The 20,355-nt window shown below is 42.8% G+C and overlaps 1 protein-coding gene across 3 annotated transcripts in view; it reads left to right on the top strand.

The window, feature by feature from the left end:
• The window catches only part of GPD2 (glycerol-3-phosphate dehydrogenase 2), a 61,739-nt gene continuing 41,384 nt past the window's right edge, over positions 1 to 20,355 (top strand). Inside the window, exons 1-3 of one of the 3 annotated variants that reach the window (XM_085304333.1) lie at positions 1 to 64; positions 12,296 to 12,403; positions 19,373 to 19,544. In XM_085304333.1, the coding sequence (XP_085160459.1) occupies positions 12,302 to 12,403; positions 19,373 to 19,544 (274 nt within the window). In that variant the 5' untranslated portion in view covers positions 1 to 64; positions 12,296 to 12,301. Of the gene's footprint in view, positions 65 to 241; positions 261 to 9,376; positions 9,397 to 12,295; positions 12,404 to 19,372; positions 19,545 to 20,355 lie in introns of those variants that run through there. The other 2 variants (XM_085304334.1, XM_085304337.1) reach the window with 2 other exon arrangements.

Below are 20,355 nucleotides of genomic sequence, written 5' to 3'. Positions count from 1 at the left end.
TTGCTGCTACTCTGTTGGAGTTTCCRCCCTTAAAGTTTCTCTACTTCAGAGGATTTGCTCAATTGTAAGTACTCTGACATTAGCCTGAAGACTCTGAAGTCTCTTTGTAAGAAGATCTTTCATAAGAAAATGGGGTTGGAGATGCAGTTGTTAATAGCATGGTGTATTTTTAATTGCAGTTATCAGACCTGTCCTTTTTCTTATTTATTTATAGGTATGGTTTCTCGGAAATGCTTAGTGATGAGGAGCAGTGACTGAGGGTTAGTTGGTAATTACTTGATCTGATATTTCAAGGTCTTCAAGGTTTGACAGTCAAGTCAAAGCCATTATAGGCCCTTTCATAATGGCAGTAAGCTGATAAGCTAATATATATATATWTTTAGAAAAGATATTTACCAGTTTTTTAACCTAACGTTAGATACTGTCTTCTAACAGGCAGAAATGTGTGAGTGTATTATTATACATGCACCTTGCACCTAATCTTGGTTGTGCTTACTGTGGATATAYACTTTGCTTAATTGTGTGTGGACATGCATGTGAGCACAGTAATACTAACTTTGAGCTAGGCTTTTTTTTAATATAATGTACTATTTCCTTTAGTGGTCCATTACTATCTATATACTGTCTTCTAGTCTGTTGCTGCAGTTTAGAAAGATGGAGAGATGTCATAGGTTCAAACACCATTAGCGCAAAATGAAAACAGCATACAAGTTCCTTTCAGCTACCTGGGTCATGTTCACACAAGTCTTTGCAAGCTTTAGCCAGTATTAAAAAATGTACTTTTTCCGCAATCTAGATATGTTACTTTCTACTTCCATGTGTAAAGGTCTTTATGGTTTCAAAATAAGGGCTGTCAGGTGCAGTGTTATGGTGCTTGTTTAAATGCTGGCAAACAGGATTTCAAAAGTTTTTACCTCTTCTAAAATATGTGGAGCTATTCTACATTTTATGTTAAATAGGGACCTGATAGTCTAGTTGTATAAATTAGCTAAGATCTATTATGTATTGCTTGAGCCTTCATTTTTCCAGGGATTAGTTTTTATCTGTGTGGGTGTGACCCTGAAGTTAATTAGGGTTCATTCATGTGAACAGGATTGCAGGAACTGTTCTTCAGAAAGCAACCAATGACTGTGCCAGTGACTTATCTGGGTGCAGGCTTGTTGCTTTCCTTGCAGGAAGCTCTCTGAAGAATGAAAGAATGGTAAAAAGTAAACGTACAAGCATTGGGAAAGAAGTAAATAAACATGAAGTAAAAATTAAGATAGAAGTAGGGGGGAAAAAAAGGCAGATCAAAAGTGGAGATACTATCCTTTAAAAAAAAGGAAGATTGAACCAGTATCAGCTAAATGAAAGTTGTAGGAAAACATACGTGGCAAAAAATAGTTGTTTTAACTGTTGGCAAATGTAACAGCTAAAAGAGGTGTGCAAGGAATATTTTTAACATATCTCGCAGTACTACTTTTTCGTTTGGAGAGGAAAAAGAATGTAGTTTAGCCTCCAAAGAAATCCTATGTGGTCCTCTTTTCCTGAGCAGAGTATTAGGACTCATCTCACTCTAATGCCTAAATACTAACCTTAAGGAAAAGTAACTACAGTATGTCTTGTGCTGCTGGATGTAATTGAGGTTCTAATTTGGATCTCTACAAATTACTRTGAGATCATTAGCAGAGGGCTTTAGTTAGCTTCAGAAGCACATTTTTGATCTTTATTTCCTGATCAGCTCATCTTTCCATGCCTTGATTTGTTGTGGAAGCCTTTGCAGCATGTGAGGAGGACTGCTTTTGGATGAAGCTAGACTGGAAGGTGCCCTTTTGGAGTGCGTCTCCTGTGCTTCAGCTGTTTCAGGGGTATTTGTGGGACCAGACTGGAGCTAGTTGAGCAGTGCAAAAAGTATACATCGTGGATGCTGTGTTCTCAGCACCAGCTGTTTTACTCTAGATGCCTGTTCCTTTTGTGCCACGCCTTTTGCTAATATAGGTGTAACCTATTYTTTTCCAAAAACTGCTGCCTTAGAAAACAGCATTATGTAATGAAAAACAAATTTAAATCAAAACTTCTCTACAGTAGCACAGCATTTCTATTATAAAAATACTTCATATACCTAAATAACTTTGCTTGAGACAAGTTTGCAAGGGCACATCTAGCTTTGTCTTAGTGGGGCTTCAAAACGCCAGATGAGCTCGCCCTGAAGTTCTGAATTGATGATGGCAGTGATGAAGCCTGGTGTATTGCTCCTCTGCTGGCTGGCTATGGACTCTTGGATTGTGACCTTTTTTGTTTGCTTTGCACGTGCTTCTCATATGTTGCTCAGACTGGGCATTAATTGTGACTTTGAAATGTTACTGAATGCATGGCCCTCCCAGGGGATTAGATCTGCGTGTCCTCATCAAGCCTCTCAACCTGTACTCCGGGATAGGAAATTAGACTACTTCCTTGACACACCTAATTACCTAATTTGTAGTTATATTTAGGGAGGTGCCCGTTTGTATATGTGGATCTATGTCCAGTCTTGTAATAAGCAAAACACTCTTTCTCTAAAGCCTTCTTCTGTAGTATTTGGCTAGAAGAAATTACTGTAGGGTGTTTTTTTCTCATTTAGCGTTCAATATTAGAATCAAGCTGAATTGATGGCTGTCTAATCAAATATTTGTATTAGATATATGCAGAGAGTGAACATCAGAAATAAGATTGAGCAGCTATAAAATAACTGGCTCTGTGTAGAATACTTTCTAATTTCTAATTTTCATAGTATTTGCAAATCTGTATTGTTTATGGGGGCAGGGGATTTGTGGCTGGTATTAGCCCTCATTAATACAGAGAGCAAGAATGACTGTTTAAACTATTTAAGCTGAAAGACAATGTTAGCACAAGAACAAAGGGTATGAGAATCATCCTGCATGAATTTAGTCAGTAGTTAGGCCGAGACTAGGTTTCCTGCTCCTTCGATGGCTGGTTTTGAAGAAATCTTTCAATAGGACTGGAAGAAATCTAGCTTTATGAAAGAATTTAATAGATATATTTATAGATGATTGTATGATGAAGAAAAGCTYAAAATACATGATGACCTCAGTTTCTTTGCATTCCTGTTAGTTCTGAAGTGCAGTGCTTGGAACTATAGCCATTATCGTCGGTGTAGCTGTTATTGTCGGTAAGTATTGCCTCATTCTCTGAAACTTGCTGCCTTTTTGGAAAGATCATTAATTGTTAATATTGGAAATCCCAGTAAATATTTACAAGTAAGACTGTTGCYTGTAAGACAGGTTTAGATGCGCATATGTCTTTGTGAAACAGAAGGTAAGGGGTGGGGGAAAGGGTTAGGTTCCAAAAATGTAAATAGGCAATGGGAAGGGAAGCGTAGAAAGTTTGCCCCTTACAGAGTGTAGCTTAAAGCAGTTGGGTCATCAGCTAGTGCATGGTGGGAAGATCTGTCACCTGTGTACGTAAAGCAAGCTAAGTGATTTAAAGCAAGGGGGCCATGAGGAGGAATGAGGATAGTACAACTATACTTGCTTTTTTCTTTTTTGTTCTTGTCATGRGTGGCATGCAGTGCAGCTGCTTTTGGGCATGATACCCAAGCTGGTTGCCTGTACTGGAGCGTGGGAACCTCTTGTGTGATCAGTTTAATTAAAGTGCTGTAACTTGTATTTAAGAACCTGAAGTAGCCATCGGAGGCTCTGAGAGGATCTGGAGGGTCTGCTCTTCCTGCGACGTGTCAGTGTTTTGTACCTGCTGGAGCTTTCGCATGATGTGGTTTCACTTACAGGTGTGGCATATGCTAATTATATATTTAGAAGTTATGCTTCCCCTGGTAAGATAGATGGCAAGTTTTGGTTGTTGTTGGAAGTGTTTCTTTTTGTGTGTGTGTCTTTGTTACTTAATTTACAAATAACATGGCCCACCCTTTAAATTATTAGGAGTGTTGCAGAGGAAGTATCTTCAGTTTGGTTTAAGCTTTAATTGTGGTCTGACGTAGCCTTTTGGTTGCTTTTGGAAAACAAAAAAAACAGCTTTATGAAAGCTGGTGGATGATTGTGCTATGAGAAGGGAGATTAATGTGATTGTTTTCCGATTTTGGCTACTTTCTGCATTGATTTCTGCAATCCTGCGAGAAGGATCGAGGGCTGAAGGACAGGGAGCGGCGGGTGGCAACGTCAGCTGTTGTGAGTCCTTTCYGCTGCCTCGACTTCTCCGCTCCGCCTGGAGGGGTGGTGGTCTGGGACTTTCATCCCTCAGAACTCTCCTGAAAAGCTTTGGGAAAGGGAGGCAAACATTAAATTGGACATCAGTACCGTGCCAATGGCAAGTTATGCAAACTGTAGTGGTGGTGATTATAAGTTTTCTATTTTTGAGTCTTCCATTGAGTGACTCACTTTATTAGATGTGTTCATTTAAAACGGAATGTGAAGCACCCAGATTCCATGGTAATGGCCTCATAAAGCACTTAAATATACAACATAACAGATTGGATTACTTCTCTTAATTTAACAGGTTTTGCGTCTCATACACCATGTCTGATGGCAGCATACAGGGCGTCACACACTTATTGCTAAGCTTTACAGTTTGTATCCATCTGTCTCTTCGATTTTGCTAAAGTAGTCGTCTTTCTTTGATCTCTAACTTGTGAGATTGCGTCTGAATTTTTCTTCGTTCCCCCTCCCTGCTTCCTCTCCTTCTCCCAACTTTGCCTATGCACTTAGATCCAGCCCAATGTCTTAAAAATAAGAAGAGTACTTGGGTATGGAAATACTGAACACTGCAACGCTTACTTCCAGTCACCTAGCCGCCTGCGCGTTGTCTCGGCTGCGCAGAGCTGGACGCCTCAAAGTAAGATCTCCAAAACCAGGCATGCTGTGTTGTCRTTACCTGGGCTGTGACCCGTGGGAAACCACGGAGACAAGTCACTTCTAGGGCTTATATCGCCCTACTGAGAATTGCAGGGAGGCAAACTTTGTCCTGTGGGGCACAACACTCAGAAACATCTGCTGAAGGTGGATGTTGAGGTCGCTTCTTTAAGAAAAACAGAATGGAAGCTGYGCTCTTACGAATGCGGAGGAGAAGGTGAGGTGAAAGAGCTGCCCTAGCAGCTGCGTTAGGTCAGGAAGCAGAGCACGAGCCGTGATGCCGGAGACGCGGCGGCCGTGTCGGAGGCTCAGCCCCCAGAGCGCCTGCGTCGCCAGCCCCGCGCTCCGGAGCGGGAGCTGCCGAGCGAGCGGTCGCCGCCAAGCGCGCGATCGCCTTGCGGCGGACACGCGGTTGTTGGGATCAAAGTGAGCCCGGCTCCGGGTTACTGGGGAGGAAAGGCGAGGCAGAAGGGAGTGGCTCCTCGCGTGAAGACGGTTTGCGTATACATCTTTCTTTTAATTTTCAGTTTCCAAAACTAATTTGCCCTGGTAAGTCTCTTGCATAATTTCCATTTCGACTACTGGTGCTCGGCTGGTTCCCTGAGGAACGGTTCCTGTGGGTTACCTCGCTCTCGGACAGATCACGCTGCRTGCCGTGCGTGCTCGCGGTGGTGTGCCACGCGCCGTCCCGTGACGGTGAGGAGCKCTCTGCTCCTCTTTGAGCTTGTTCCAAAGCCTGTCAAGGACTTCGGTCCCTTGGTTCGAGGGCATAGGTCTAAGGCGTGTCGTTAATAACCTGTTCTGAAACAAAGGCTAAGGTTTACTGGAAACGTGACGATTTCCAGCATGTAGTGTTTTAATGTTCCAAGTGCAACTTGACGCTGGTTGAGCCATTTTTAAAATTGCTCAAAATACTTGCATTATGGAAAGATAACATGTCTTACTGCATTACTTCTGGTGCTGTTTGCTATTGTCATTTCTATTAATACAAACTTTTATTGAATTTCCATCATTTCCAAGTAATTGATCCTAAGCTTGGCGGAGTATCAAGTTTTATTACGTAACTTGCAATTTTTTTAGTCTAGTCTCTCCTTTGCGCACGTAGCGCTCCGTGTACAATCTTCTGCTGTGATTATGTGGACTGCATTCCCTCTCATTTCAGCAGCTTTGCCTGTCATCTTCTGCTCTCTGGTTTATCCTGTTCTGTGCTCACAGTAGCCTTGAGCAGCTATTCTGGGACATAATTTGAGGGAAAAATTGCAAGCATCTCTTTCATAGTATACATGCAAAGAACTTTTTACTTCTGTTGTTGTTATGTCTGTGCTGGGGTGCACTCATGCCTTGGCCGTGTCCCGACTTGGCAGCGTTTAAGCTGTCCTCCTGCCCCGAGGAGACATTGTTGCATGCCATTTTCCACGTGCATTGCAGTTTCCTTTGAAAAGAAACCYGAGCGTTTGGGCAGGGCGAGAAATTGCAGTATGCTCTAATAGGTCTGCGCTCTGGAAACCCGGGGAGAGCCTTGGAGTGGAGCACAACAAACCGCCACGTGGATATAGTGTCCCCATCAGCTGTGCGTCTCAGGCTTACTTATCTGGAGTACCAGCTAATACCCCTAGTTCAATTCMGCCTAATCCAAATACATCTGCTGGTAATTCACAAATACGGACTAGCGGGTTCGGGGGGTGAAGCTGTGACATTTCAGGTTAAGAAGCATTGTCTGTAGGTTTGAATGCCTGTCGAGCTTTACGTTGGAGTGCCTCGTGTTAAGCTGTATTTTCCTTTCTGTCTCTTGAATAAGCTTTTCTCACCAATGATGAACAAGATTTATGTAGCAATCTGAACAGCTGGTCTCCCAGGAGAGTTCTTTTCTCTGAAGAATTGCATATAATCTGGCTATCAGCTCTGCGACTAGAGCTAATGATGCAAAGTAGAGCTAATAATACAAGTACCGAACCATCAGGCGAGTGGAGGATAGGGCCTGTATTGACAGCTTGCTGTTGGGACTAGAAATTCTGGCTGCATGAAGGACACTAAGCGCGCAACTTTCCTAAAGTTGCTATCTTGCATAGTGAAATTTTTGTGGTAAATCATTTTTAGTGGCGTATCTAATTTCATTTTGATGCAGCTAGGATAGCTGTACGTGCAGTGGGTAGCAGAATGGTGTGATGTACCAACGCTGGAATAATGGTCAAACATGTCGTGTGCAGATGCACCACCGTGCTTCACTGTTGTAGGGCACGAACCATCCCGTGTGCAGCGCTTCGTCGCTCTAAGAGGGCTTGGCATAGCCCTGCGTGCACTGAAAATAGGGCTTGTTTGTGGGAGGGCCCTGTAGCAGAACTTGGGCGGTGGGGTTTATATTCCAAGAGCGTTAGAGCTGGACAGCAGGAGTGGACGCCGCTCCTGATCCTCCGCTGAGGCTGGTGCCCGCGCAGCCTTTGAGCAGCTTCCGAGCTGCGGCGGTCGCAGTGTTTACTGCGTGCAGCCGGCCGTGGACTTCGTAGGGCTCCTGACAGGTTTCGTTCGGAAAAACTTAAATAAAAGCTGTTGGCCTCTGTAGTTGTGNCCGCTCTGCGTGCCCGGCGCGTGTTGCGGTGGGCACGGCCGCCCCGAGCGGCTCCGAGCCTGGCCCTGCCGGGGCTCCCGGGCGGCGTGGCGGGCGCCAGCAGCGCGGCGAGTCTCGCCGGTGGGAAATGTTAGCAGGTTAAAACAGGTCGCGGTATGGCGGACGGCGTTCTGCAGGTGGTGCACGTCCCCTCCAGAGCTGTCAAGAAACCAGGCCCGAGCAGGAGCTTTCACTTGAGTTTGATAATCTTCTAACTCCTGAAGTCTGTCCGTTACCGATTCGTGCGAAGGAACGTTTACTGCGTGCAGCCGGCCGTGGACTTCGTAGGGCTCCTGACAGGTTTCGTTCGGAAAAACTTAAATAAAAGCTGTTGGCCTCTGTAGTTGTGGAGTCAGCTGTAGTGTGTTGGAGCTGATGACAGAGGTGCTTCAAAGCTTTCTGCATCAAAGTGTCGTGCTTTTTGTGAAACCAATAGTACTGTCTGAAAACCAACGTTTATTTTTTAGCTGATGAATGAACGAGAAGTTACGGCGCTAGAAGAGCAGGTTGCCTGTCAGTACAAGCGATGTGCCGCTGTAGGGTTAACTTGGAACATGCCCTGTAAAGCCGAAGGGAGGTACGCCAGCCCGTCAGGTTGCCGCTAGCTGATCGGAAGCGCGAGGGCGGTGGCGTGGGTGTCAGCTCCCGAACCGAGCCGCTGGGAAGGGCGGGCGGCGGGAGCCTTCGGGTCGGCGCCTGCTGCTTGCAGGGACGCACGTGGGAACGGGCTAGATGCAGCCGTCCTCGGACAGGGACAGGTGTAATATTAGTTATAACCTTATGCTCTGGCACTGGCCTAATRACTATTTTTAATTCTTAACTGGAACACGCGCATGTAAACAGTGAAAGGTGTCGTATGAGGAATAGCTTATCTTCCAGTTTGTTGACAAAACAGCCCCAGGCCGTTCAAGTAACCCGTAAGTATGGTGAGTGTACGGTCTCGTGTGTGTGTTTCTAAGTTTGTGCAACGTCGTTATGCACAACTTAATATCTACTGAACAACTCCTTGAATTTGTACTTTATTTTTCTTCATATATGTGGTATTTCTTGTGTGATTCATAAGAAGAAAAGCTTTAGATCTAGCTTAATGCACCAAGAATTGTTTAACMTGTAACTAAAGATACGTAAAGGTCAGCTGAATAAAATACGTGGCTATATTTCTTCAATTTTAAAAATCYTGGATTTTTTTCAGAAATACTGAGGAAAATGTATGGTTCATTAAAACATASAGTCCTAAAATCATGGCTTCCTCATTTTAAGAACAAAAATAAAATGAATTTCAAAGTTGTCTTGGAAACTGGATTCTTAAAGTGAACTGGTGTAGGAAATGATCATTGAGATTTCCAGTTAGTTTTAAACCTGTATACCTTATGCTGCTCTGTCTTCAGTCCTACTGAATGAAAATGTAATGGTTTAACTCTGCTATGTGCCCTGTCTTCAAGATGAAGTTTCAATAAATAATGCATTTGCTTATTATATGTAATCACCTTCTCCAACAAGTCCTAGCTCCTGAGTACAGTTAAAAGCAAGTGTTGTTTTTAAAGCTGAGTTTAATGTCAAAATAACTCTGATTCGACTCTACCCAGGGGCAAGACTTATCTACTGGAAGAAAGGTATTTTAGTAAGGCCACATACGAGCCACTCTTTTGACTCTAATAACTAAAAATGTTCAGGTTTCCTTGCCTGATTTTTTTTTTCCTCTCCATTTATTGCAATGTTGTCTTAAAACATGTTTGACACATTCTGTTTTACTTCCTCTGTTTTCAAACTGTTAAAATACATACGATGTGTTCTTCGTGGGCTCGTGGCTGATTCCCTGACCATGTAAAGATCCACTGTGGGTGTCAGTGCGGCGTTTTCCTACTCACGGGGACCTCATGTCGAGCTGCTTTCCTAGTCCTGATGGCTGGGAGAGGTGACGGCTCGGGCTGCGTCCCGAGCTCAAAGCGGGTAAGCAAGAAGCCGGGGCTGTAATCAGCTGTGCTTTCTGCTRCTCTCTTCAGGTTGCTGTTCCCCAAACTTTTGTGTTTAATCCTGTAAATTAGAGAGTGCTTTTTATGTGGAGGGGAAGGTGTGGGCACTCAGCAGCTAGGAGTGTGTTGGACTGCTGTTGCCATCTAGTATCAGCTGGGGAGCTATRTTCTCAGTTAGCTTGCTAATGAGCTGTTGAGCGGTTTAGTTGAATTGGAACGGGAAGGGACTTGTGTTTCAGAAATTACCCTTTGTCACTGAACTTGATTTAAAAAAAAAAAAATATAAGGATATGCTTCCATTTGTTTTCTCGCAGACTGGTAGTTTCTCAGGTATGTAGACCGACTTGTTGTAAGATGCTCATTTGCTTCTTTAAATGCACTTGGCTTCTAGAGCATATTGTGTTCCCAGAACAAGCATTTACAATCTAGAGTTTCATAGTCTTACTGCGAGTGATTTCATTCCTGCTGCGTAAGGTGCGTGAAACTACAAGATTGCCAGTCTGAAAGCTTAGCTATTATTCCCAGCGATTTGGAGAAAACTTATGGTAGAAATAGATCGTGTGCCGAGTGCTTGGATAATATGTGTGAATTCACCGCCGCCGTATGTTTTGTACGGCTGCAGACAGCGCCTGAACTGAGATGGGATCGTCTTGTTTCCTGGGGCTTATAAAAGTGCGGTGATGGCAGTGTAAGTTTTCCAGCTGCGTGCTTTAGTTTTGTGAAGTTCGAGTCCTGCGTTACGTGGCACTGCCCGTAGCTGTCCCGGCGGGGTGGAGGCGGCGCTGCGGACGCGCTCGCCGGGGCGGGCTGGGGCTGCCGCCGGGCGATGCGCTGCGCGGTGCTGGGCCCGCGGTGCTGGGCCCGCGGTGCTGGGCCCGCGGTGCTGGGTGTCGCTGGCCGCGAGCTCCGCGGCGCCTGCTTCTGAGGCCGGTCTTCCACCGCCCTGGCTCCCTTTTTGCCTTTCCCTTTTACTCCTCTCTGTTGTGATATTAAGTAAAGATGAAGTAGATCCTGTCTGAGACTGAGCTACAAAGTAAGTGGAAAATGTGTAGTCTGCATACATGAAGGTGGGTATCGGTGCTGATAGGAATCTGTAAAAGCAAACCTGGTGCTGTTCAGAAAAAACCTTTATCAAGGTCCGGGTCTTGGGAAGCTTTTGCATACTGTAGCGGTGGGGGGTGTCTTCTGATATTTTTTGTTTTTTCCTTCATTAAATGTTTTACAAACAGAGCACACGCATAATTTGTAAATTTTATTGGCAGGATTTTTCTTTCCTTTTTGTATGGTAAGGCAATGACCTCTACATGTCCCAAAACTTTACAGTATCAGCTTGGTTGGTGGTGTTTGAGCCTTGAAACATGCGTGAAGCATAAGACTGGTTTGAAATCCTTATATGGTTCCTTATATGGTTCTTCAATGACTAAAATCAGGTTAACTGAGTTGAGAATGATGCCATCTTAAAATGAAGTATTCTGATTTGGCTTGTGTTTTAAACTTATTTGTCTTTTTAAGTTACGCTAGCTGAAAAAACTAATAGGAAAAAAGGATCAAATATGTACGGATGTATACTAATGTACAGTATTTCATGTTTAATTGCATTTAAAAGACCAAGGAAATAACTCTTCAGTTGTGGCTCATCTATGGCAATTCTTAACAAAAAAGCTCTGCGTTGCCAGAAGTAATACTTCACATTTGAATCTGATATATTTAATGTAAAATCCGTAGTAATCACCGGAGGAGGATGCTCTAGATCGGATGCACTGTATGTGGCCTGCCGCTGAGAGTGGGGCGCAGCGGTGTGCCCGCGCTCTGCAGGGCTGGTAGCTGCTCCTCGAGGGCAGCCTGCTGGCTCCTGCCGGCGGCGAGAAGGGAAGGCTTTGGGAAGGCACCAGCTCCCCGTCTCTGCTGGGTCCCAGCTCGGAGGGACGCGGGTGCCGGGCTTTGCGTGGGGACCGCAGTGCGTTAGCGTAGCACTAACGCGGTGGATCGCGGCACCCGGGGATCAGGGAGCAGCTGCCTCTCCAGACCCTGCAGCTCCCTGCTCCCGGCCCTGAGCCAGCCCTGCTGCATTGCAAATCTGCTGATGTCCCGGCTTTGGCACAGGGCTGTATGTGCTGCCGACTCTGCTTCAAGCCTTACGTATGCTAGATCTCTTGTATGGAGTCTGCTTTGTGAATCTGAGCCGTGGACAAAGACGTCTTCATAACCTGAGAACTTGGAGCACTGACTTTCCTTCATTCAACTGTGATGTCTGTTATTTCTGATGCAACCCGAGCTGCCCCCAGCTGGGAGGATGGATTAGGTTATGCCTGCTTAAGATTCAGGTCAGTTCCATGCAAATTCTCATTCAGCATCCAAATGCTGGGTGTTTTAAGAATTTGCCTGACCCACATAAGGCTAGTCTTATACCTCTGTAGCCAGATAAAGTTCTGCACTAACTTTGAGCCACTTAGTCTTATCCACTATCTTTGCTGCTGCTGCTTTTCTCYGAAGCACCCATTTCCTAACCGTCAGTGCATCCCTTCTGTGCCGTTTGTAGGTAGGACGAGCGTCGCTGGTACACAACAAGTAGTGGGACCATAGTTCTTGGATTAAAAGCAGGGTAGCAGGTTGTTGAAAAAATGTGGTTGTAGAAATAGCTTAATGGGATGAGAGGGTGGCTAAAGGTGATCTTGTCAGGCAGATCAGCTTTTCTGTTGCAATAGGGATTTAGTGACCATCTGACTGATGACAAGGTGTTCTTGTTTGGCTTTTGCCACCGCATTGTAAGCGCTTGTCACAACATTGTCATTAGTTTCTGCGGGTGCTCAATTCCACATTGTCTAGACTCTAGCATGGCAAAACTGCCTATTAATTTTTATCTTCTTTTCTTTCAGTAAAAAATGGCATTTCAGAAGGCAGTAAAAGGAACTGTTCTCATTGGAGGAGGTGCCATAGCAACAGTTTTTGGCCTCTCTCAATTTTCTCAGTATAGAAACAAACACGTAAGTATTAATTACGATTTCTGATAAAATATGAAACTTAAAATCTGTTTGAGCGTATGTTAGGCTTATACAAATAGTTTTGTTTGGAAGGGAATGCCAAGAGCCTCTCAGCTTGAGGCTGGTTTAGCTCAGTTGGTTAGAGCGTGGTGCTGCTAATGCCAAAGTTGCGGGTTCAGTCCCCGTATGGGCTATGCTAAGGGTTGGACTAGATGATCTCCAGAGGTCCCTTCCAACCTTACCATCCTGTGATTCTATGATTTGGTAGGTACAGACCTAGAGGACAGCATTAAATGATGTTTCACTACTCTAGGTCTTAAAGCAGTAGGAAAGCATGATTCTTGTAACTGATTTAATATTTTTGCTTTAAAAATTGACCTTTGTATAATACTGGAACTTAGTTAGTTGCAGGAGGAGTGGAATGTATTAACTGAAGTATAAACAGTAAAATAGAGTTTGAGCAGTATTCTTGAACTTAAAAGCTTGAAGTAAAACCACTAATGCTGCCTCTATTTCTGTTTTGAAAAACGGAGAACTGGTTTAGGATGGGATCTCTCCCCAGTGAAGCTAGTGGAAAGGCTCCTGTTTGTGGTGGGTGTTGGTCTCTGCTTGGATGGGTGCACTCTAGACACAGTTCAGTGGTGTCTTTCCAGGTAATCAAGGCACATTGACAGTAAAATCATGGAGAGGTGAAGGGTGATGCTAGAAACACTTTCAAAGTAAAACAGTGATGGCAGAAAGAGATGCAGTAGATTCTAGTTTCAGTCTGTGGATTGGATTGACAACAATTTGTACTATTGTAAGAAATTCCCTTTGCATAGCTGCTGCTTCTAGTAGAATCAGAATAGCCATTTTGCCCCCACCCTTTTAATGCAGAAGCTAAGGGAAAAGTAGTAAAAGGAATATGAGTGTTACAGATTGATCAACACCAGCTCTGCCTGAAACCAACAACTACCATCTCAGAGCAAATACATACCCCTTATGTTTGGACAATTCTGCTGTGCTTTAGAGCTGTAAAACAATTGTCTGGGCTGAATAGATGTGCATATAGGAACATGTTTTCTGATGTTATGTTACATGTAAGCTGAGATTGACACCTTACCTTTGGCAAAAAGTATTTGAGATCAATGTGCCGTGAGCTGTTCGGTTAAAGTAGGTGATGTAGTGAGAGCTCTGATCCTACTTGCTTCAATGTGGGTTTGGAAACAGCTTAATCTCTTAGAGGGCCATCTCCTTCCTTTGAGATGGTATCAGTTTCAGTAGCTGGGTGAGCAGGTGCTAATTTTGTATAGTGTTTTCTCACCTCAAAAATATAGTCGGCTCTTCAGCCTGTTATTCTATGAACTGCTTAGTTATCATATGTTTACTATATGCTGCTGTTCAAACTGGGCAAACTTAAAATAGGAGTGAAAGTGAATCTTGCCATTCTAGTTCAAGAAAAAGAGTGATGTGAGACAGTTTTCACTTAGCTCCAGGAAGGTGAAGGTGTGTATTATTGCTCTCAGTAAATGATAATCTGAAACTTCTGGATGTTTCGTGTGGAGGAGTAGCAGCAGCAGTGGTAAAGCCAATGAGATGACTCATTCCTGAGGAACCTAACTGGAAAGTAGATAAGCCAGGATCCTTGTAGCTTTGGATATACTGTTGCAGAAAATAAGTCTAGCATTTTTAAGTGAGCTTCCCATTCAGCTGTCTGCCTTACACCTAGCTGATATTACTGCTTCTCTGGAATCTTCATCACAAGATTTTACAGTCTGGCCTCTTTACTGTCAAAATAGTAACTTCAAAGTTTGGAACCTTAAATAATAAGTGAAGGAATTGGAAGGGAAAACAGGTCTGGATGATAAAAATGTCCTCCTAACTAACTTGCTATATATGTAGTATTCCAGAATTTGGAGAATTCCCCATTTTATGCCATTGCTGGATTGTCATTATGAATTTCCTGAGCAAGATTAAAAATCTGAGAATTTGATCGTAATGTCAAAATGAAATACTGATTGTCCCCTGATTTCTGAACCYATTGTAATGTGTAGAATCAGTTTACAAAGGATCCATGAAAATTTCCAGCATATGTGTAAGCAAATGGATCTGTCAAGTGAACAGCATGTTGTTTTCATGTTGTACTAACTTGCACATTTCCCATGTGATGTCCCTTGAAGCTGCTGCCTTAAACACCTAATATAGGGCAGCAGGTGGAACATAACTGGAGGGATTGACACAAAGGAGGACAGTCCATTTGTAGTGTTGACATATCTCAGCTGTGGGCATGTCCCCCAGCCCAAGTGTCCTCTTTCTAATAATGCCTGCCAATCAAATGTATGCTGGGGCAAAGATCTCGTCTTCCAGTGCCAGGGAAGGATGTTGCCCCAAGATGTGCACTAATTGGCTACACATTGTAGGAAATCTGTGGTTATTTCAAGAACAGAATCCATCACATAAGACAAGAAGATAATTCAAATAAAGCAGCGTGCCCGCTTTTTTTCCCACATGTTCTGAAGTATTTCCTCCCTCACTCTGACTCTGGATGTCTGTGCTGTGGTTATTGTCCTGGAACTTGAGGTGCCCTATTGCAGAAAATTTAAACTTCTGCAGCAGTTAGTCTCAATTTTATTAAAGACATCAGTTGGTTGGTAGTCTTAAACACACACTATAGCTGATCTATTTTACTTGCTTCCTGTGTTCACCCAGCAGGCGTTAGATATGTCTGTGAAACACTCAACTGTCCTGAGTAATTCCAAGGGAAAAGCTAAAGGATTTTTTATTTTTTTGTAATTTATATATGCACACACATATATAATGCTGACATTTTGGAGCATACTTTTGCAACAGCAATAGCGGTAATATAACCAAAGAACGTGTGTACATAAGCAGGCATAAAGCAGCTTAGTAAATTACCCTTACTGTGTGTTGTTTTTTGACACATGGCTCCTGCTGAGAAAAGGGAGGATGGGAACATGTGTTGAAATGACAGAACTTTAGTTGAGTTAATTAATTCACAAGCTGATAGATGAGTGTTGCACTTGTGTCCTGTATAGTGACTTGATCACTGGGATATTTACTAAATTAATAAGGTGGATTCACTTAATAGCATGCTCTAAGGGAACAAGTAGAAACRGCACTAATTCACGCAAAATCTCTTTCTGTAAACACACAGTAGTTGCTTTTTTTCATATTGAGCAACCATTAGCCTTAAGGAGGCTGGCCGAGCATTCTGTGTAGCCTTGGTGACTTGTGCTGCTGAGGGCAAATGGTTAGATTAAAAAGCAAAAGAAAGATTTTTTTTTTCTTTTCAGAGAAAGGGAAACATTTGAGGGATTCCTTTCAGCTGGTAGTGCAAATGTTCAGAAGGGACTAGTTGCTTCAGACTACTTTCAGATAAATGTAATTCTCTCTCTTTTGTTATTGTAATTGAATAAAGATGATGAATTTGACTTTCCAGACCTACCTGGAGATTAACGCTAGCCAAATTAACAGGAATGCTTGCTTATGGATTACTAAATCACTTTATAACTTCATGATTGAATTCAAACCTCCAAACTAAATTTTTTCTTGCTAAGAGTGTAATCAAAACCGTTCGAGGAACTCTTGCCTGGGAAATTGTAGATATAAACAGCAATTGCTTATTTCAGTAAACATATGTGTTCACTGCCAAACTAATCACATTATTGCAGATGGGATCCTGGTATGCAGCTCTTCAGTCTCACATTTAATTGACAGCAAGATGAATCATATCTGTATCAATTCCTAGTGTACTAATCACTGTGCTTATATATCAATCTCTGGTATGCTAATGTCTGCTCTTGCTATATCAGTGGCTATGTACTTGGGATTCTGATCTATGTTCTACTATGAACCATTTGCTGTAGCTAAGGTTTTAAAAAAAGTTAAACCAACTGATGTTAGTGTTTCTTTAGCTCTGAATTTTTGTTTTTTGGGGGGTATTTTCATATTCTTCTGAAGATAAATTAATTTCAAAGAAATAAATTTTTGTTTTGCTGAAGAAAGTGTGTTTGGATGTGTAATGCAGAACTAATTTTGGAGGTGATAGGTAAAATATAATGTCATGTATATATATAATATAATGTGTATATATAAAAATATATATATAAAAACTAGAAAGCTGAACGTAAGCAGCTGAATTTGAATATACTTGTGGCTTAGTCTTGCATATGTTTTGGTAGATCAGTCTTTCAAATTTCGTTCTTGTTACTATTATCTGCTTTTCATGTGCTGGTATTTAGGGAAACTAGGAAATTAGAATCAGTTGTTGTCTGTTTATATTCTCTGTAATTGTACAATACTAAAAAGCATGCTTAACGCAACAAATTGCAGAAGAAAAAGCGGAGCGCGCAGGAAGCCGAGCAGCAACGCTTGCTCCTGTCTTGCCTGCGCGACTGAAAGCTGCGGGGTCGTCGGGAATCGGAGGGAGCCCCGTTGCAGGCGCCGCTTCTCCGGTGCCTTTTGGGAGAGGAGCCCGTGAGCCGTGGCGGTCGCGGGATGCTCCCTCCTGGAGCGCGTGTGCCGCCAAGCAGGACGGAGCAGAGAGAAACGTTACCGAGTTCTCGGCTGCTTCCTCCTGTCCCGTGKAGCTGCACGAGCAAACGCTCTGTGGAGCTGCATCGGAGGGTCGCAGCGCTCGGAGACGCAGAGGCTCTGCRGCTGCAGGCAAGTAGGCTGGGAAAGCTGGGGCCGGAGACGGGTGGTAGAAACGTGGGGAATTCGTTGGTCAGGAGAGTCGTGTGAAATTGCATTTATTCAAAGCGTCAAGATTTTGTATCTCATCTGGTGAACGTCGCTAAGCTTCCACATAATGGCATGTAAACATACCGGAGCAGGTAGAGAATTAAATTCTGAGGTTAATCCAGATTAATCTGTAGTTTTTATTTTGACTTAGCCTTGTGCGTGTCAACTCTTTGAGCGCCTGGGTTGGCAGCCTGTCTGCTGTCTTTGGGGGTTGCAGTGGGTTCTGGAAGCACGTTTGGGCCAGCGAGCCGTGATAAAGCACCGAGGCAGGCAAGCAGCGTCGGCGCTTGTTTGCCCGCGTCGTGGGACGGCGCGTAGAAGGTCTTCCAGCACGCYGTAACTCACGGTTAACGGTGCAAAAGGCAATAAGGCGATTTCTGTAACTCAACAGCTCATCTAATTYGGTTTATCCGAAGGAAGCTTGGAAATTAGATGATGGAAGTTCCTTGCCAGTGTCAACTACTGTGGATTGGAGGCTGTAGATGGAAAGAGGTTAGACAAATAGCAAATTGTTTTAGAGGATTGTAAAAAGGTAGTATTTTATCACTTGAATTTGTATTAGTTTACTCCTTCCCTTTCCAGGAGATCTAGGCACAAGCTRTTTTACATCAGTTAAATTACCCTTTGGACAAAAGGCTGGATTATGCTCAGGCCTTAGAGGTGACAAGGTTTAAACAGTATTTTTTTTTTTTCCTTGGGTGGAAAGTGTTTGCTTATAATTGTTAAACTCTCTAACAATATTCAGTCTTGACTTCCATTTTGCTTATTCTGATTCATCAGTTCTTCTGTCCTTGGTCTCCCAGATGAAGTAGTGTAGATACTTAACTGTTTTCACACGTTTCRAATCAGTACTGTTTTAAGTACTGGGTACTAGTTAAAAAACAAAACACTCCTCTCAACCTGTGAAAGTTCAGAGCACCGTAATTAGCAGTTACTTCTGAAAAAGTTAACTCAAGCAGTACCCCTCAAGGTCACGTGGAATCTGCTTCAGAGCTGGGGATGCGGCATCTTGGAAAACAGTTTTAAGTAAAGCTCACTATTCAGTTTGTGCAGAACAAAATGCAAAGGTGAATGAGAATTTGAGGAAAAGAGAAGGAGMTGGAGCAAAAAGCAAAGCTGGAGCTGCAAGCAGAGAGAAAGCAAGCATAACTTTTGTGGTTTTGCATCTTATCGAACTGTCTAAATAATTATGATACTTGGTTACAGCCTGTTGTACATGCGATTAGTATACTAACCACCAGCGGTGCGTTAGAACCCACAACGATAGCTCTCGTAGCATAGATTATGGAGTATACGATGGGTGCCAGGGTTTGGGGATTTCTGCGAGTGTGAAGGTTTTCAGAAATCTGTCACCATCAGTTTAAAACAAGAACCTTCAGAAACTAGTGAAAACCTTAAAGCCATGGTCCATGTTGGTTGCCCAAGCAAGCGCGTGAGCCTTTCTCCCTAGCATCGCTAAACTGAGAGCAGGCAGTGTGCTAGAGGCAGGAAATTSCTGTATTGTTAAGATTTGTCACYTYAAAGAAAAATTTTATTTTAGCACAGTGTATAATATAAATTGCTTTGCTAGTAAGATTTTTTAAAAAGGTTTTGGAGATCATGTTTTAATGTTTCCTTTTGGTGTTTTTAGAATACCAACTTTGACTGCAAACCATACAGTCTTATGAACCCGATCACATTTGAGCTTAGATTAATGCTGTTGTACAAGTAATCAATTTAAAATATAAAACATATATTAATATTTTGCTTAATCTTCAAAACAAAAGAAGTCCTTCGGATTTTTGGTAAAGAGTTAAAAGCCTGACAAATTATGTGTACATTTATTAAAGTACTTCCCAAGCATCCTGTAGCCTTATACATAGAAGGCTATTTCTAAAAGTAATTATTACAGGTAATAGCCCTTGTGTACAGTATTATATTGAATTATATAAGATGAATTATATAAGATGAAGTAAGTGTGGTAACCCTTAATATTTTTAATGCTGTTTGTCACTGCTTAATGTTTTAATACAATATTATTATTCRGTATAAATGAAAGTGACTTGGACTGTTGGAATATATTATTGTTAATAAAAAGTGCTGGGATTTTGGGGGATGTGTCTGTATATGTGTGTGTGTTACATGTATATGGTTATACACTATGTAATTATATGAAAATATATCTATCTAAAATATATCTATTTATAAAACAAAGGCAGATTCCCCATGTTTTGTTTTTAATCTTTGTAGGGTACTCTTGTGCATGTTCAAGCTGCAGAACCTGTGACTGTTCCAATAAAGAGCTCTTTTCCCACAAGAGAACAACAGCTTTTGACACTGCAGTCTACAAGTGAATTTGATGTCCTCGTTATAGGCGGAGGAGCAACAGGATGTGGTTGTGCTTTAGATGCAGTCACTAGAGGTAAGGCTTGAAAATAAATTGCGTTTTTATTCATGGATTACATGGTGCATTATAAGTTGATCAGACTGGCTTCTCAAAGCCGCCTGAACGCAGAGGACGTTTACGCTGGATGTCTGGCTGTGTGACTTCTTTGGATCTGGGAAGCTGAAGTGAGCTTGAAGGAAAACGTGGAGTTACGTTTTGTTGTTTCAGCGTAGTCTTTATTGTCTAGGCACTTGCACATAATTGCTTACGTTAACATAAGCTTTTTTGCTGGTTGCTCTTGGGTAGACTCTCTGTTCTTACTCAGTGGGTTTATCGGTATCCTTCCGCTTGTTTGTGCGGAAGGGTGTCTGCAGCAAAGGTGACAAGACACGCACAGCACTTCTAGCAAGGTTATTTTGTTTGTTTTTTAMGGGGTGGGCTAAGCCTGAACTCTGGATGAGGAATGATGTCTCTCAAGCTCTTATTTCTTACAGCGTGAGACATCTACAACTTCCGATAATGCTTTATGGCTGCTCATTATTCTGCAGGTTTAGAGAAGCCTGGTTTTGATTTTTAGTGAAATGTATGGTGCTATTCGGCATGAAGGTACTCCCAGTGAATCTGTGCTCCAGTTTCTGCTCTCTTTTGGGGGACTACCTATGTAACTGTGGCTTAAGAAGGTACTAGATGTAGTAGAATTACTTCTTGGCTCTGTGCATAGTCTTAGCKTATGGAAAGTACAAGATAAAATGAGTGTAGGGTAATACTTTCTACCTGGCTCCTGTGGGAGGATGAGCATGGGTCTGCCGACAGCGGCTGGGGTCCAGCGGACGTGTGGCAGCTCTTC

This window comes from Rhea americana, unplaced genomic scaffold, assembly GCF_003343005.1.
Source record: "Rhea americana isolate MKP2758 unplaced genomic scaffold, rheAme1 scaffold_206, whole genome shotgun sequence".
NCBI classification, from domain to species: Eukaryota; Metazoa; Chordata; class Aves; order Rheiformes; family Rheidae; genus Rhea; species Rhea americana.
This window is presented reverse-complemented; position numbering and strand designations above follow the sequence as displayed.